We start from the raw sequence: 19,324 nt of genomic DNA, 5'->3' as shown, positions 1-19,324 counted from the left end.
AAAAGCAAGATACAAAAGGAATTGACTAAATAAATAAATAAATATTAATACTAATATAATCCTTATGATGGTGATGATTATTATCAATATAATGAAAGCGTTGAGCAGAAGGGCAAATAGATGCTTGATCTTGATTTTCAATATGAATACAGAATGTGTAAGCATGGCCTCAAGATCCTTCTGACTTTTGGAGTTTTAAGCAGGAGGTATCAAAAACGTTACCACAGGAATAGTTGGCCAAGCGTTCGTACCGACGTCGCTTTTTAATCCTTCGATGTCAGCTCTTCCTGTCACTGTGATGCAGAAAAGTGTTGGATTGTTCACGTTTAATAGGGATCATGAGCTGGGTTTAGAACGCCGTGAGACATGTTGGTTATACCCTACTGATGATGTGTTTTTGCAATAGTATTGTTACTTTAATAAGTAGAAGAAGAAGAAGAAGAAGAAGAAGAAGAAGAAGAAGAAGAAGAAGAAGAAGAAGAAGAAGAAGAAGAAGAAGAAGAAGAAGAAGAAGAAGAAGAAGAAGAAGAAGAAGAAGAAGAAAGAATATTTGTAACACACATACAAATAGATAAAAGTAATGAATAAAATTAGGTGGTACAAAGCAAACCACCCGAAAATCACATATATTTTTTTATTATAATTTTTAGTTTTTACTTAAAATGTAATTGCATTTAACACATTATTTCCTGACTCTATGACAGACCTGGGAAACTGTCCATTGTTTTTTTAAGGCCTGTGGGCCAGTGTTAATTTCGTTGACTGATAGATATTTCCAGTCACTGGAAAATCTGGAGCAACACTTAGTCGACTAAGTCCGCTGTGGATTTAGTCAACTAAAACTCTCATGATACTTAGTCCACTAAACGAGACGAAGACTAAAAAGGTTTCAGATGACTAAAATAAGACGAAAACTAAATGACGTGTTACTCAAAAGACTATGACTAAATCAGAAAATGTTGTCAAAAATTAACAATGCTGTGGGTCAAAATAGGCCCACAAGAGGCTCCAATCTGGCTGCCAGGGTGAGTGTGAAAATGTGCATGCAAAAGGATGCAAAATGCATCAGTTACAGATGATTTTTGAAAGATTTAATTGTTTTATATCATTTAAATCGGCTTCATGTTGCGATTGCAGTACATTTTGGTAAAAAATTTTCAGGTTTGAGAAAATATAGACTTCATCAAAATATATATCTCCACCACAACAAAGAAAAATGTGAAAGTTTGAATTTAAAGGTTATTTTTGGCACTATGTCAGCCTTTCTGTGTGGAGTTTCCGCTTGGTACTCTGGGTTCTTCCCACAGTCCAAAACAATGCAGCTGAGGTTAATTTGTGACCCACAATTGTCCCTAGGTGTGAATGTGAGTGTGTGTGGTTGTCTGTCATGGATGGATGGATGGATGGATGGATGGATGGATGGATGGATGGATGGATGGATGGATGTTTCTTAGTGGAAATCTGAGTGGCTCACCTGCTGTTATGTAACGTTACACTTCAGAAATGCATCATTTTAATTTTCTGAAGAGAACTAGCTTTCTTCTAGTCACAGGTTTGTGACTGCCAAATATCACTACTAAAATCCTTCTCACACACTCAAACATGGAATTACATCAGAAATATTCAGGTGCACTTCATTCAATTCTGTTTTTTCTTACAGCTACATTCTGATTGCAAATTTTTTTTTTTAAATCCAGTTGTTTTTGCGGCCCTGATGAAGGAATCTGCTTTTCCTGAACCGGAGTTGTCAGTGCTCACAGGATGGAAAAACACAGAATACTTGGTGTCATGACAGGTCGGACTCTACCCATGATCCTCTTCTCCACTCGCACCCGGCTTCCCGTATTTCTGCCCACTCAACTCGCCACGTGAGCAGTAATTACAGCTGCCTGCTGCACGCCTGTTCCAGTAATCCCACAGGGACAAATCCATCCCGCCAGCCGCTTCCCCCCTCCCAAAGCACTGAGCATCCCGCTGGGTCCACTCCAGACAGATGTTGAACCGTACAGCTGGATTGTGGGCATGTCAGCCAGTGATCACTGCTGCTATCGGCGGCGTCCACAACATCTGGTATTTCTCAGCAGAGAAACAAACTAAATTCGCCTGAACTCTGGCTCTGCGAGAGCAAACAACTTGAATTAATTTTGTAGCTTTGAGTCGGCGTCACTCGTTCTTCTTGATCCTTCAGCTGATGTTGTGAATCTGTTAAACACAGACCCCTGATAGAGTGTATTGTCACATCATGAGCCTAATTTAACGTTTATCTTTTCATCTTCATTATGGTATGTAAAGTGATATTAAGCCTGTGTTTAATGGAAATACACTTTGCTTCCATCAGTCACAACATTATGAACACCTGCCTAGAATTGTGTGGTTTTTTTTTAGTGGACAGTACCAGCTCATCCAGGCATTGACTCTACTGGATGGTATGCTACTGTGTTTGACACCAAGATGTGGGTGACAGCTACTTTAAATGCTGAGCGATGGATTTGTAGGCCCACCACATCCCACAAATGCTCAATTAGATTGAGATTTTTAGAGAGTAGGAGGCCAACTGTAGTAAATTGATCAGATTAAACCTGTGTCAAACTTTGAGGTGCTGCTTTTGAAGGATTCCTAGAATCCTGATCATACACTCAAAACCCTTTAGTACATGACAGGATATCAGGTCTTATTTCAAATTCATCCAGTCATGCACATTTAGGGTGCCTTTTTATTTTGTTATTGCCACCTCAAAGTTGTACAACTTTTTTCAGAAATTCAGTGAGAAATTCAAGTAAGCTTGAAGCCATGAATTGTAAAATGTTTGATTCTGGTCAGCTTAATATTAGTTCAATAATTCTTTTGACAGACTTCAAATATTTCCCTAACACACCTCTAAAAAGGCACAAAAAGGATTTTTAACAGCTTTCAATGACAATTGAAGTATTGCATTGATTGCTTGTAAAGTTTTGAATCATTCCTGAACCATTGTTGCTTGGTATTAGAGTGAACTATCTGAATCCGGGGATACCATCTTCATGAAAGGGTTACATGGTCTACAGCAAGGATTAGGGAGAAGGCAGGATTTCCATTTTCATGCAAAGCAACACACTGCATCTAGTTGTTCCCTTGTTGACAACAGGGACAAAAAGCAATCCATGAGGAAAGATAAGAGTGCACAAACCCCAAAATATAGCTATCTACCAGGGAAAAGAGAGAACAAAAGAAAACTCAAAATACAAATGGGGCACCACTCAATAGAGTCATGTTTCTAACAAAGAACAATAGATGTGGTACCACATACATAGCTAATCCAGAACCTCCCGCTTCAAATCTTTTATATTGAACAAGACCATCAAGAAGCCAAGACAGAGGAGCAGCCCAGTGGACTCCTGCTGAGCTCTTTGGTTTGGGGGCTGAAGCTGATTGGCTGGTTCCAGTCTGCCTTGGACCCCACAGGTGAACTGCAATCACACAGCTTTGTGGTCCACTTTCTAACTGTTGGTGCTTTGACTGGTGGAGGCGTCAGCATGGACACCCTGATGGGCCTGCAGCGATACGGCCTCCCCACACTGTGATGCTCCTTTAACGTCTGCAGCAGTCTTAACTATAGTACCTCGACCCTGTTCCTGGTGCACTGCTTTTCTTTCTTTGGACCACTGTTGATCGATATAGGCCACTGCAGAACAGAAACACCCCAAGAGAGCTGCTGCAGTTTTAGAGACACTCTGACCCAGTCTGTGTCAAACTTCCTCAAATTGATCCCCCCCCCCCCCCCCCCCTTTTTGTTTTTGTAATTCTGACATTTGATGAAAAATAAAATCACTTGCGGTCTAAACTATTTCACCACTAACAGAGATACTCAGTATGATTGCGCACAGTTCATGATATAATGTCTGACTGGTGTGAGCTGACAGAGAACTTGTTAATATAAGGGCTGGACCCCCACAAGATTTTTTTCAAAATCTTTTCATAATCAAATAAAGAAAATAGCATAGGATCCTAGTTCTTTCTTTCTTCAATTCAAAAGTTTCAGCGAGGGATTTACCTTTTGGATGAAACTGCCAAAATAGCTCTGTGTTTCTACCATGAATGAATTCAGATTATATGTGAACGTCCTGCATGTTGACCCACTCTTCTGATATTACCACGCAAGCTGATGGGGAGGGCGTCTCCTCTGGCTCCACCAAACAGTCAGAACTTGATAGCTTCTTTAAATCGTTTGATAGAAGGCTCCAAAAGGATTTAAATCAGACCGTGTAAAGATTCAGTCCATTTGTGAATCTGGGTTGAAAAGCAGCCACAGAGGAGTCGGCGAGACTTGTTAAGCTTCTGTGTGTGAAATCCGATGAAGACTCTGATGGGATTTACTCATCTGATGTCGAAGAGACAGTGGCACATGAATAGTTTAATGGAAGAGACAATGAGTTGAAAGTTTGAATCGGAGTGTGTGGTTGTGTACTGAGCCCTTGACCCAGACCTGGCAGGATCCACCAGTGGACCCCCACTATGGTTCATGGACTTTTTCTTCAGCAAAATATTTTCTGGCCTCACATCCTGGTTCAAAAGCTTTTGACCTGATCTGCTCTCTCCTGCCATCGGGAAAGACCTAAAGGAGCATCAGTTGCACAGCAGCTTCTTCTGTTTATTACGCTGTATTACAGCCAGGACACACTGTGTGATTAAAAAAATAAATGTCTGCACACAGCAAACTTCATGCCACGGCCAAAGTTTATTAGAATTGTATCGTACAGGGTAGCAAGCATTAAAATAGTACAAAGCATATTGGTATTTATATCGCTAACCTTTATTGGTAGTTTTAAAGTTACAGGACAAAATGAGCTCAAATATGTTCACTTGATTGCTAAGGAGTCACGTTCCACACAGACTGGCCCTCAAGACCAGAATCAAACATTAGATTTGTTGCTGTGAAGCGGGAGTGTTAACCACTTCACCACATGCAGTCAAATGAGTAGATATGTATTATTAAAGCCCCCAAGAAGACGTTTAAAGCCACACAAAAGAGCCACTAAATGTAGGATGGAGTTAAGATCTCGGGCTCTTCATATAAATAGTTCTATAAGCTGAAAAATAAATCTCTTTTTCAATCAATTTCATGTATTATTTCATGTGTGAAAATGTGAAACCGTGTGAATCAAAGCTGTGAGACAGCACAGTTAAATTGACTTCCAGAGGTGACCTGACCTTCTCATCTTTCCATATGGCTAAACGTGCAGTGAAATCTCATGTCTAATCCATTTTACAAATATTTAATCAACCAAAAAAAAAAAAAAAAAACTCACTTGCAGGTATTTTCACATATATATCATGCAATATTTCAGGATTATTGCAAGAAGGCAGCCCACCAGCAGCTGACATGACTGTTTATGTCACGCAAACTTAACCCACCAACACACTTGAACAATATCATGCAGTGACTAAATCCGATCATAGAAGTCTGTGATCATATTCATTTCTATTCCAATGGTATTTAACAGAAAGCATAAGTACTTCTAGCAAGTATACAGCATATAAGCAAGTATATGAACTGTCAATGTCATGTCATACACATGTTGGCAAAGGGTTGAGTAGCAGATGTCAGACACAAGTAGGATTCCTGACACATTCGGAAGTGTTCTGATTGAGCTGTGGCTTGTGTGCAAAGTGGACATTGGCTGGTTTCACTGTATAAAACTGTAAGAAAGGGCCACCACCAACCCAAAAGAGATGGTCGTTGACTTCAGGAGAACAAATACATGCAGGGAATATTGAGATATGTGTTCTCATTTGCTCTGTATTTATTTGTCATATGAAAACTTGAAAATGCTCATCATGCTGTTGTATTTTGATTTTCTGTAAGAGATTATACTTTCTTTTCATATTGAAAAGCCTGTCCAAATAAATGTCTTTGGTAATAGATTTGCTATATAACTGAATTTTCTATCATCATAGATGACGTTGTGGAGGCTGGGAAAGATGAGACGGACGAAGGAGTCGAGTCGGCTTTCTTTATTGCCTCCAGCCACATAACAGTTCACCTGTCAACATTTTTCCTGGTGCGTCACCACACTTCCTCTTTTGACACCTCCCAGTCACCAACACACCCCTGCACGTCACCGACACACCCACTTCATTCTGCTTGGGAGAACCTCCCTCAAGGTGCACACCACAACGTACACTTTGTGTTTAGCTTGAGTATGTTGAGAACGAAGAAATGTGTCTCTTTTTGGAAATCAAAATAAGATGATCTTGTTGTTTAATGGTGTTCCGTAATGATTGTAACTTTACTCTAGTAGTGCTGTGGTGGACTGGTGACATGTCCAGGATGAATCCCACCTTGAAATGACAGAAACATCGACCAGCTGCCTGGGCACTATACAGAGTATAGTAATTACAGAATTTAATTTAATTTAATTTAATTTAATTTAATTTAATTTAATTTAATTTAATTTAATTTAATTTAATTTAATTTAATTTAATTTAATTAAGATTCTTAAGAGAATCCAAAATCGGCTTCTAAAATCAGATTTCTCTGTGAAACTTTTCTCATAAACACAGCAACACACACTCACAGACAGAGAGATGTGACAGCTGTGTAGTTTCACTATCAGTTTGGTTTTTTCCTCGAGTGTCCTCCACGTGTCTGATGTGAAGAGGAGCCTCGCCTCTTTCTGTCGCAGAGCTCTACTGGCACACACACACACACACACACACACACACACACACACACACACACACACACACACACACACACACACACACACACACACACACACACACACACACACACACACACACACACACACACATGCACACAGCCCATGATATAGGGCAGCTGCAGCACTGTAAATCCCATCATTGGCCTGAATCCTGCTGCATGTGTGAGCATGTGAGCAGCTGCTTAGCATGTGGCCCCTCCCATCATCCCCTTTCACCCCTACACTGCTTTTACCCCCGCGCACACATCTCACCCTGGACTCCAGAAACCATCCCCTGCTCCCGGCCCTGGTCGCTGCGCACTGTGTACTCACTGAAATCTCTAGAACAGCATCAGTTGAACACCTTGTTTTTGACTTGCACACTCCTCCATTTTTCCGTTGACCTCTGACCTCTGAGGATCATGAGGGCGCTACTGGAGAGCAGCTGGATGAAGTTTGGACCTGCAGGCCGAGGGTCCTACGATTGGGTGACAGGACCTCCTTCGGCTCAGGACAAACCGGTATGTTTACATCTGCTGGGGGTTTCAAACAATACAATTTCACACTATTTGCTTTCAATTGGAGGGAAACGAAGAGCTTCATAACATATCCTTTCAAGTTTGTTTCTGCTTATGAAAAATATTATGCTTCTAAATGAAAGATTCAAAATTACACAATAATTTTTTGTGAAGCAGGAAGTTTTAACAGCACTGAAAGTTTTATTTTTTTAAAACATATAAAAAAAAAATAACTCAGTCAAATGCTTGCTTGATGCAGTGGACCAGATGTTACAAAGCTGTTATTCTGAGCACTGTTGGGATGCTTTATCTGCACCGGCTTATAAAACAACTGGAGAAAAACACGCTGACGTGGACCAAAAGATCCATCAATGACTGTCTCATAGTCTTGATATCCCTTGAATTAGCTCTTAGAAATGGGCACAGATCTCAATTGCTGCAGTGTTGCTATGGCACTTTGGCTGAGCTGTTAGCATTGTTAGTCTAAGGCAGCAGTTCTCAAAGTGTGAAGCATGGCTCCTCTGAATAGAATAGAATAGAATAGAATAGAATAGAATAGAATAGAATAGAATAGAATAGAATTCTTTAATGTCACTCTGTTAAAACACCAAAAACAGTGTTAGCAGCAGTAAAATGATGGAGCAATAAACGATCAATAAACAATAATGAAAATATAGAAATCTGAATTGAAAAAAAAGGAGCCGTGAAAAACAAACACAGGAGTTAATAAAAACTGTTAAAAAGATATGTCACACAAAAAAATGTGTTTATCCATAGTAGTATTTTATTTATTCAATGTTTTAAACAATTTGTATTTATTAATTTTGTTTAAAGAAATCAGTGTCATGTTTGTCAGTTTTTCTACCTGGTCAAAAATGTGTCAATGTATTATGTATCTCAAGTTCTTGATTTTATTCTGTACCAAATGTTTGCTGGCACTACAGAAAATAACAAATGGTGAACAAATACAAAAACAAGACGTTAGGAAAACATCTAATGTATATCAACATTGAAACCAGAAATTGTAGAAGACACAACAAGAAAACAACTAAGTATTTACCGATATGATTCACAATGAAGTGACGCGTAGTGAAGAATGCGGACTGGTTCAACCGGGCGAGTCAAACATACCGCAGTGTGGACCAAAACTGGCCTGAACAATGACTCCGCAAATTACAATGACTGAATTTTTTTAAATAAACCAACTATATTGTATGCCATTTAATCCCTAGGTAACGCACTTTTGGTATCCGACGCAGGACAGTGCAGCAGAGAGATGAGTGATGCTGCAGAGAACACCAGCTAAATAATTTGCAGTGTAACAATGGCTTCTGGTGAAAAAAAAAAAACAAACCTGTAACTTCAGTTTATCTCAATTAATTGTGTTGTATCAAAAAGTACAAGGTTTCTTTTGAGACGAAAGCTGACAAAAACAAGTCATTTCTGAAATGTTTATAATGGAATTGCTTGTTTTTGTTGTTTAAGCGTGCTATCCGTGGGTTCACCTATAGTCTGGCCTCATACGCAAACTTCATGTCCCCCCAATAGGGGGCGCTGTGGTGATTGAGGCCAAGTGTGCAGGATGTGGAGGGCAAACAGTTTCTAGACGGGAGACAGGTCAGGGTGAGTGGCAGGGTCTGAGAAGGAGTTTATTTAGTTATGAGGAAATGTTTGGAACTCAGTAGTGGCCTGAGTGAATAATAATAGTCATCAACTGTTGGATTGTGGAATGTCAACAAATGGATTGATTGATCCAAAGACAAAGTTTGCGCCTTGGACCCTCATTCATTTGTTTACCTGAACGCGTCAAAACCAGTTACCTGGACTTTATATAGGTTAAGGTGCCACTACAACCACTGAATGCCAAAGTTAAGTGCGTGCACATCTTTTTTAGTCACAACAACATTATGACAACCCTACTCTACACACTGCATTGAAAGTGAGGGGCTCTCCCCCTTCACGTACCCAACAGCATGGATGAGGAGAAACCACAGCCTGAAGCGGCAAGAGGAGACCAATAACCAGGAAATAAATCTATTTCTATTTCTCTTTCTCTTATCACTTGTCTGGCTGATCAATTACGCAGTTAAGCTCACACAACGTCTCGTTGCTTGCATGCCCCGGGGCACAGCGTTCGGGCAGAAATGGCTTGAGCAACTAAGTCTAATAGTGTACTTATTGATATTTTTAAGCGTTACATTATTTCGTTACCCATAAAAGTGATGACATTACAGTAATCTGTTACTATGTAATCTATTGCCTCAACACTGATCTTGGATGCATCATTTAACAGTTATTGCACCCGTCGTGTAGGTTGTACTCCGTTTCAGAGATAGAAACACATGGCAAACAATAACAAACCCTGGAACTCTCAAACCAAAGTGTGTTTTGAGGCTGCAGCTTTCAGCTTCATGGAGTCAGTGTGGGATTACACGAGGAGGCAGAAGGCGAGACAACTTAAATCCACAGATGAACGTGTGGCTCGTTTGGTGGAAGAATTTACCCCTGCAACAAGTCCGGAAATATACAACCTAAGCTGTAGCCCACTGGCATAAATGACAGCCAGCTGACTTTTCCCAGGGCCAACAGTGTGTGTTTTAATTCCTGCTTTAAGCCCGGCATTGGGGCTTAAATGGACGACAGTGCGACACTGAGCCCTGACACTCAGACCGATTGAGAATTAGGCCTGAAGGGGACTCGAGTCTGCAGGACTCTGCAGGGTGCTGGGTCATCCAGGCAGCATTAACTAATTGCTCGAAAAAAAAAAAAAAACTCAGGGGAATTTGGGACAGTGTAAGCGGATGTAAGCAGCATCGCCACATGTTGTTCCCTCACACAGCTGGAGAGGTGCAGCATCAGCCTTCTTGTCTGGATCAAACTCAGACGAGGAGGTTTGGAGCACAGGATGAGCAGCTGGCAGGATCTCACTGTACACACTCGGATAATCACAGACATCACTTAGCGCGTGTAAACTGGTGAGGGTCCACAGGGTCGACTGCTGACTGCGCCATCATTGTTCAGGCTTTGTGTTCGTTACCAAAAGATTTACAGAGGGGGAATCCAGGTTGAATTACAATTCTTCACATGAGCAGGCTGAAGCTTATTGCAGCTAAAAGTGAATCGACCCTGGAGAAGTTGCAAGTCCATCACACACTCGCACACACTCACACCAGAAACATACATACATGCTTACAGACTGGAAGAGGAGAGCCCAAGCATGCACAGGGAGAATATGCACACCCCACACAGAAAGGCCTGGATTCCAGCCTTCTCGATATATGGGAATTACAGTCCTATGGGCACGTCCACATCATGAAGTCACATATTAGCCTGAGAGACATCAGGACACTTTATTTATATATATATATATATATATATATATATATATATATATTTTTTATTTTTTTTTATTTTATTTTATTTTTTTTTTTTTTTGGGCGACTAAACCTTAAATGACTCAAACCTCTGAGAAATGTCCTCACTGCAACTGTTAAAACAACTGTCAAATCAAGGCCTATCAACTCAAATCAATTTGAAGTGGAAAATGAACACTACAGTTTAAGCTGTGCAGTGTTAGCCTAACCCTAATCCACTGGGGTCCTGTGAGAATCCAATAATCTGCAGAAATATTCATGACCATTTACCTAAAGCAGCTTCCATTGCCATTCATCTTAGTTTACGCGAGCCAGAATTAGTCAATTATCAGTTTCTTTCATGGCAAATTCTGTCTGTCTGTCTCGCTCTCTCTCTTTCTCTCTCTGATTATAATATCTCTCTGATCTGATTATAATCATATATATATATGGAGAATATATAAAAATATAGGTGATTCTAATTTGCATATATTTTATAGTAAGTGGTAGTAGTGATACAATTCAAGGCTGTACAATATGAAACAGTAGATCCAAGAACTTCCCTGAACAATGAGCATCATGTTTGAAATGTTCATCTTTGTGTCTCTGCAACCTTCTGATTGGGAGACGTTCAGATGGATTTCTTAACAATTGTTACTCACTTTAAGCTGTTGAAACACTGAATCCCTACTTTTGTTTGATTTTCAAAAGATAGCAAAAGCGAGCAATCATGAAAGAAATCATGGCGTAATCTTTGGTCTTGGCTCTAAATCGTTGCACTGTGATATGGTCCAAGGACAGCCGTTGCCATGGTCTTGTCACCAAAGACAACTTGTGATAAAATATTTGGGGTGGTGATGATGACTGCTGATGCTGATGATGACGATTGTCCATCTAAATGACATCACAAGCACACTTTTAATATGTTGCATTAAGTATTTTTGATAAGATACTGTCCATCTTAAAACAGTCATCACATTCATTTGATTTGTTAAGTTTATATGTAGTGTGTTTTGTTGAAAGATTTAAGACCAAAAGATAGATGAAGGCTTTGCAAAATTACTTTTCTCTTTCTGCGCCACAACCGCATCCATGTTCTCCTCCTCCTCTTTTTCGGGGGGGAATTCTCTCCAAACACATAAATGCCACAACGGCAAGTTCATATTTATGTTGAGGATGTGTTGTTCTCGCGCAATCAGGTCGAGTCACGTCATCGTGGGCTGTGATTCAGCTTTTGTTTTCATCGTGCAATCTGCACACAGCAAACTTCCTGTCATGACCCAGTTATTAGATTGATGTCGTACAGTGTGACGAGATGTGAACTTATAAGCTTGTTGAATTCGCACAGTGTGTAGAAGCATTCAAACCATCCTGTGTTAAAGCCACTGTGGTGATTGCTTTTAGATGATGTCTATCATACTTGAAGTCCTCATCCTCCATCTTTAATTGCCCGTCCTTCTTGTTGACCTCCAGGGCTTTAAGTGGAACGAGCTGGTAGTGGGGGATGACAGGAAATCGGAGCTGGTTGTTTACATCGTCCTCCCCATCTTGTCCGTGCTGCTGCTGGCCGTGCTGGTCGGTCTCATCTACCATCGCTGTTCCCGCAGCAAGCTTACCCTGGCCAACATCATCGCTCTGGACCTGCAGGACGCAGACAGCAGCGCCGAGTTCCTCTCCTCTCTCACCAGAAACGCTGAGCGCCACACCAGCACCAGCTCCGACGGATCCGACGGGGTCTTCGTCATGGTCTACCTGCCGCCACCTTACGAGGAGACGCTCACCAAGATCACCCGGGCCGCCAGCCTGTCCAGCTCTAAAGACGTGGAGTCGATAAAGATTGAAGATCTGGAGGCCAAGCTGTGTCCAGAGCTCAAGTCTAGTGGGCAATACGTTTGAGACAGCATCCAAACCACCAAAAGACTATATAACTTCAGTGTCTGTTTGTTTTTTATAACTTTGTGTCTGTGAATTATACTCAGCTTATTCCACCAGCACTGGAGTAGCATCTTTAAACAGGTAGTAGAGCACTTTTAGAGTGACTTAGTTCAATCTTATCAAGCTTTAAGAAAGCCTCTGTGCACTGCTTACCCGACAGAAATCCAGATTATCTGGTTAAAAAAAGTGGAACGTGCTAAAGAGCCAAACTGATGCAGAAGTAGATACTGAATGACAGCTTTGCTTTATGTCGGCCTGATGTGTAAATATTCACTTCTCTGTGTTGTCAGCTTGTTTTACATTTCTATGACCTCAAAACCAATAAAATGAGTCACAAACAGCCTTTAAACCTGACTAAACAAAATAACTTTAACCACACAATTCAATCAGTGAATGAAATGCCATGAATTGATAAACCTTTTCATTTTAGCACAATAACATCTTAAACGTATCTGAAACATGACTTCAGTCTCTGAAGAAACAGTTTGGAAAAACCTTGCAGACTTTCTGCTGCTCTGAGGCATTCCACTGGAGCAGAGAAGGTGCTTGGAGCTCGAACAACACCCAACCTTACTTCTGAACCAAGGCCAACCTTTTCAACCTCTGTGAGCTTGAGTTTCTGTCCACATTTAAAATCCACAAGCATATTTTAATGATATATGCCCTGAAAGGCCCTGGCTGCACTGGTGAGGATAACTAAGTTGAATTGGCACAAAAACAATATTTTAACTGTTTCTAGCAGTGTTACCATGTTTAACTATTTGAAGGTGATTTCTAATCTTAAGGTTGAGCCGGCTGTGTTTGTGGTTCGGTGTGTGAGAGCGAAAATGACTCTCACACTCAACACACTGAACCAGCCTGAAGAGGTAATGTGACGTGAGTGTAGTGTGAAGTCAACCGTCCCAGAATGTGTCACATTTGGGTGAATTAAACCTTTAAAATCCGTCAGTGCTTTGCATGGAATACACTACTTCCAAAATGAAAAAATAACTTTTCAAATTGTAAGTACATTTTGAGTGAAATCATCACTTAAAACAGTAAATTTAAATCATTTCTTTATCTTCCTTTAAAACAGTAAGTCGTGTACTTGTCGTGTTTAAAGTAGGTGGCGCTGTCTATAAACAGCAGCGCAGGTTCTACAGCTGCAAGTTCTCACGCTGCTGTCGCCGGTCACACCTGATTTTAAAGGGCACCAGGGCACCGCCCAGCCACCCCAGCACCCATCAGTGGCCAGGAGGGACCTAAGCTCCAGCTACATTAAGATATCCTTTCAAGTCATCCAGTTATCTGCAGCTCATTGTTAAACAATCTTGACACATTTTTTTTGTTTACAAATATAGAAGCAATGATTCAAATAGCAGGTTCAATAAAGTTTATTTTATTATTCTTGGCCATTCACTCAATATAAGAATATTCTTTTCAGGGACTTTTTCCAGGACAACATGAATTATTTCAGGAGCATTCGGCAAAGTACTCTGAGGCCTGTTTGTCCCGACAGTCTTCCTGCAAGATGAGCCGGATGTTGCAAAGTAACAAGAAGCACACTGGAGTGAGGACATCATAACCAAGGTCTGAACTTCCATTTTAAGTTATGGAAGATATACATAATGCCTCTGCTTTACTTTAGGTAGCACTGTTAAGTCATTATAGAGTTTGTCTTCACCTTCTCTATGTTAACATTGGAGACCCCATATCAGGAAAGGAAACAAGCTTAACTCAATTCTGAATATACAGTATTTCCCCATAAATCACAGTGTGTCTCTTATCCTGCTCTGCATTAGTCAAGCTGTGAAACCAAGTGTCCATGTCTTGCTAAAAACCCTACAATCCTGCCTTCTTTCATTTTCTTTTCATTTCTTTCTGGAATTTTGATTGTTGGCTCTGCTTGCCTGTATAAAGTGCACTCATTTTTATTTATCTTCACAATTTGTCATTGATTTTGTTCAGGTGAAAAACAGCTGCAGGTAACCTGCAGATCTGGACAGGATGCTAAAGTAACAACAGCAGATTAGTCAAACATTAGAGCCTCAGGTTATCTTCAGAGTGATCGACCAGTGGGAATAACCTACTAAATATTCCCGTTGTGGAATGAATACATCATGATTGATATTTTGTAACAAAACCCGAACAAGTCATAAGTTTAGAACAATATTAAGTTTAATGAAAATTACAATGAAGTATTGAAAGAAAGCATCTTGTTTATTTGCACTTTATATTTTCATATTAAAATTGTTATTTAAAAATAGGCCTAATTGTGTTGAAGTTGAAGTTGAAATAAACTCATAACACACCATATGTGAAATACAGTTTCTTTGTTATATTCTGTAATGGTGCGTTCCTTTTCTCAGAAGAGGAACTCTTTGGGCTCACACACCATCTCAGGGTGTTTAGAGGACTGGTGATGCTTCAGCTTTTATAGTTTCAAGCTTTCCTTCACCAGTTTTTCACCTCAAAAGATCTTTATCCTGATGCACAAATAGTCCTAAAATCTTTAATTATTACACAGTTTCCTTGTGGAAAATATGCATTAAAAATAGAACAAGTCAAAAGTCACGTTCCTCTTAGTGCTTTCTAATGAGCATCCCTGAAGCCATTTTCACTGTGGAAATATTGATAGAAACACATCTGACTCATTGGGGATCCAGAAACACAGTGAGGAAAAAAACCCATGGAATTATTGGAAACATATAAATTAACCTGTAGAGTTGCAGTATTTTGTTAAAAATTAGCTCTTACACAAGATTTCTGAAGACAGTCAGCAGGCAGTTGATGTCGTCAAGTACGTTGTCATCGATCAAGTCTGCCAAGAAAAGACAAACCTTTAGTTTCCTGTGTTCAAAGACGCAATTGTAGCTTTAATCCAGCATCAGAAAATGTCAAAGTGAAACTAGAGCTGATAAGACTGACGTGGTCAAAGTTTATTCTAATTAGTTTTTTCAGTCTGTCCCATTTCTTACATGTTACCCGTTACCTGTTTCTTTCTTTCTTGACATTTCATTTTGTTGTGCTGTGTCTTTTTCCTCATGTTTCTGTGTCTTCACATCCCCTGTCCCACTTTCTGTCCTTATGTGTCTTGTTTATTTTCATGTCTGTCTCTCCCTCTGGTGGCTGAAAATCTGTCAACACTTTGTATCTGTGATTGATATGATTCTACCACAGCCCGAAGACTTGGTTTCTTATATTAAGGAGTAGCAGTGTAACCTGTGCTCGGACAGGAATTTTTGTTTTAACTAAGACTTTCAATCATTGGCTGCTCAGTGGTGTAGTGGTCAGAACCACAATTGTGGGTTTGAGTCTGGGCTGGGCCTCTTCCAAGTGCAGTTTGTATGTTCCCACTGCACATGAATGAGTTGTTCTCCAGGTACGCTGGTTTCCTCCCACTGTCCAAAAAACATCCATAGGCTTTGTTTTGTTTTAGCACATCAGTGGTGGAGTTTATGGAACTATGTCTCCTGTCCTTTTGCTAATTAAATCATGGTACTTTTCAGTTCTAACCTGCACTCAATCTTGATATTCAAAAGGTTGTGCTCATGTTTTTCAATCATAACATTTAACCTGGTTTATATGACAAACATCAACCATATAAACACTCACTGATGCAGTCCATCCCGCAGATGTTGGGTGATGGAGTTGCACCATCACTGCAGGTCAGGTGGCTGCCCAGCTGGAAAAGGCCGAAGAGCATCCAGGCCTCATCGTCTTCGTCACAGTTTTACCGCAGACGGGAGTTCGGCTTCAGGTGAACAGGTGAGGGAGAAAATCTCTGGTTTCTTTGTTCCTGCGTCTTGGTCTCGACTGAGCTCAAGCGACTGTCTTGGCTGGCCACACTGAGGAGGCCTAAGTAGGGGATACCCCTCTTCTCTCGACTGGGGCGAGAACCAGAGGTACACATGAGCTCATTGACAGTGCTGCTGTTGAAACCTGATGCAAGCTCCTCATGACAGACAACTGATGGAGAGAAGAGGAGAAACATCAAATGACACGTTTCTTACATATTGGAGGATGGCCAAGTATCTGCCCGACCTTACCTGTGACTCCTACTACCGATGATTCATATCCTCTATAAATGTCTCTATCATGGCTCTTTATTGCACCTGAAATAGGCACTGTTCATCACTGATGCTCTATTTTCTTTGAAGATGGACCTTTTAAATTGTGAATTATTTAACCGTTGACAAATGTGTCTTATTTTGCCACTTTAAAAAACGTAACACAGAGGATCATCAAAGCCTAAACATTTTCAGGGTGTCGTTCCTCCTGTTCTCCACTAGGGGCAGCGGTACCACGACTTTTACCTCCGACTAGCCACACCAAAGATTATCATACACATTTTTGAATAGTTGATGTGGTTCATTTGTCAATAACAGAAAATCCGTGATATTAAAGCATCAATGTAGTTATGGACGTTTAACACTTAAAACCTTTTGTTCAGAGTATCAACGTCAGATCAATCTCAAATCAGTATCAGACTAGTATCGGATGATTCACTATCATTTGGTATCAGGTTGATACCAGATCAATATTAGATCAGTGTCAGATCAGTATCAGGTGGATATCAGATCATGTGAGATCAATAATAGATCAAATAGATATCAGATCATTTTCACATTGGTATCAGTTTGATATCAGATAGACATCAGATCATTATCAGATCCGTGTCAGACTGGTATCGGATCAGTATTGGTGCTACCAATTTGTGGAAAATCTGTGGTCGTGTACATCATTGCTTTGAATGTCTGTTGTTGATCTTTGTAAACAGTTAATGAATTACAAAAACTTGCCAAACCAGGGAGTTCTTCGGTTGTATCAATGTAACAATACAAGGTAACACCTTTGTCAGGTCTACCCTCTGAACATTTATCAATTCTGCGAGGAAGAATTCACACCGAGTTAAGATGGTTTTACTCATGAGGAGAAACGGACAGAGAGATGTTTCAGGTACAAATCTCCAACCCGCTCTGAAAAACCTCTGCCGTTTCCTCTCCATTTATTAGGGTTCCTCCCATCTGAAAACACAACACTTCACCATTTGCTGACCACTTCTCCTTATCATAATAGATCACAGGGGTCCTCTTATCTTATTACAAGGACTTCCCATCTGCAGACCACATTCCTCCTTACCATAAAAGTTCACAGTGGAGAAATACAAGTCGTAGCAGATGAGAAAGAATGTTGGTACAATGAATGTGATAACCTTTCGTAAGATTATTCCAACATTTCCCTCCTGTTTATCACATGAATGAATACCTCATAAATCAATTTTAGAAACAATGAATGAAAGTAGCACCGTCATAGCAGTTACATGGGAGACAACACCTATAGGATGAAAACTCAAAACAAACGCATCACTTTTTTCTCCAATGAAGCACCATAAGACACAATAAAAAATGAACAGAACATCCCTCCTGTTTATCATCTTATTTGCACAAATTCTCATATTCACTTAACAACTTTTTCAGTAAGATTTTCAGTTGTAAGGTCATGTTTATGAAAACAAACAGATTTACACTCAAAGAGGTGAACGTTTGAATGATTGTTCTTAGATATGCATCACGTCATAGTAATCAGAACATTAAAAAAGAAACCAGGCACGGAGAGGAGAGCCTCCTCCTCATCTCTGTTGGGCCTGGACATCTCGGGTCGGTGTGTCAGCGTCAACATGGCAGTGGTGATGGAGCTGTGAATCATCCTCCTGTGACAGGCCTTCCAAGGCACTTGTGGTTGCATTTATGAACAGCGCCATTCGCCAGTTTTGTGTTTCAAAACGCAGTAGCAGTTTACCCCACTCTCACCCACGGGAACAACGACAAGGTGATCTTCTGGCCTGTACTCCAAACCTTAAACTCATCAGGGACATCCAAGCCCCATGCTGCGTCATGGTCGTGGAGTTCAAGGCTCCTCCTCCTCCGTTTAGGGGAGTGGGGCGGCGCTTTCTCTGCATACACCACAAAGGAGCTGTCAGTGACATTCACGGGCGTACAACTACGACCGTGGGGTTGGCTGTTGACACAGGTATTTTGGTTACACACATAACAATCAGTCCGATTAGTCCCTCTCGCTGTGAATTCAGCAAAGCGGTACCATGCATTAGTTTGATACTTATTCTCGGGATCAGTACTTTGCCACCATTTGTTGCTAGATTTAGTTCTAACTACTTTGGTCTCTGGAATGTACATTATGAGAATCCAGGCTAGTGAGAGTAAATATCATTGCTGCAGAGTCTTGTCCTCTAATCAAACGTTGTGGCTTGAAACAACTTCTGCTGACTTTCAGGTCTACCCAAACTCTACTCGTCTGAGTCCACCCTATTATCAGACTTTAGCTCACTCGGCTTATCAGGTGGCTCTGCACCAATGATCTTTTTATCGTGGGACAGATGTATCCACGAGGGTCTTTCAGCTATTTTCCTCATATAGTCTGCTAAATTAGCTTCCTCATCTGGTTCCCAATAATTTTTTTATCTATTTTTTATTGTTCTATTCATTCGCTATAGTTCCTATATTTTTAATCACTGCATTTACAAAATGTCCAGCATTATCGCTTCTGATTATCTCTGGAATTCCCTATCTAGGTATTATGTCTTTACATAATGCTTTGGCTACTGTCAAGGAATCTGGTGTCCTTGTCGGAAATAACTCTATCCACTTAGTGAATGCGTCAATTATCACTAGGCAGTATTCATATCCTTCACTGTTGTTTAATTCTATGTAGTCCATGTGGATTACTTGGAATGGATATTCTGGCTCAGGAAATTTACCACGTTTTGGCCTGAAGTTACCTTGCGGATTGTGTTTAGCGCATGTTAAACACGCTCTACAAAAGTTTTTTGAATAAGAGT

General features: G+C 40.4%; 1 protein-coding gene across 1 annotated transcript; it reads left to right on the top strand.

Annotated features, from left to right (window-relative positions):
- The first annotated feature begins 6,946 nt into the window (after window positions 1-6,946).
- On the top strand, window positions 6,947-14,778 carry smim28 (small integral membrane protein 28). Its single transcript, XM_080462708.1, has 2 exons — window positions 6,947-7,201; window positions 12,025-14,778. Exons 1-2 carry the CDS (start codon window positions 7,103-7,105, stop codon window positions 12,445-12,447), a joined length of 522 nt encoding a protein of 173 aa, XP_080318834.1. The 5' UTR covers window positions 6,947-7,102; the 3' UTR covers window positions 12,448-14,778.
- Window positions 14,779-19,324: the final 4,546 nt, after the last annotated feature.

This window comes from Lipophrys pholis, assembly GCF_963383615.2.
Source record: "Lipophrys pholis genome assembly, chromosome: 5".
NCBI classification, from domain to species: domain Eukaryota; kingdom Metazoa; phylum Chordata; class Actinopteri; order Blenniiformes; family Blenniidae; genus Lipophrys; species Lipophrys pholis.
Note: the sequence above shows the minus strand (reverse complement) of the source record. Positions and strands in the feature narration are given on the sequence as shown.

Coding starts and splice junctions, on each gene's coding strand:
- smim28 (XM_080462708.1), top strand. CDS start 7,103: ATGAGGGCGCTACTGGAGAGCAGCTGGATGAAGTTTGGACCTGCAGGC. Junction 7,202..12,024: donor CTTCGGCTCAGGACAAACCG/GTATGTTTACAT, acceptor GTTGACCTCCAG/GGCTTTAAGTGGAACGAGCT.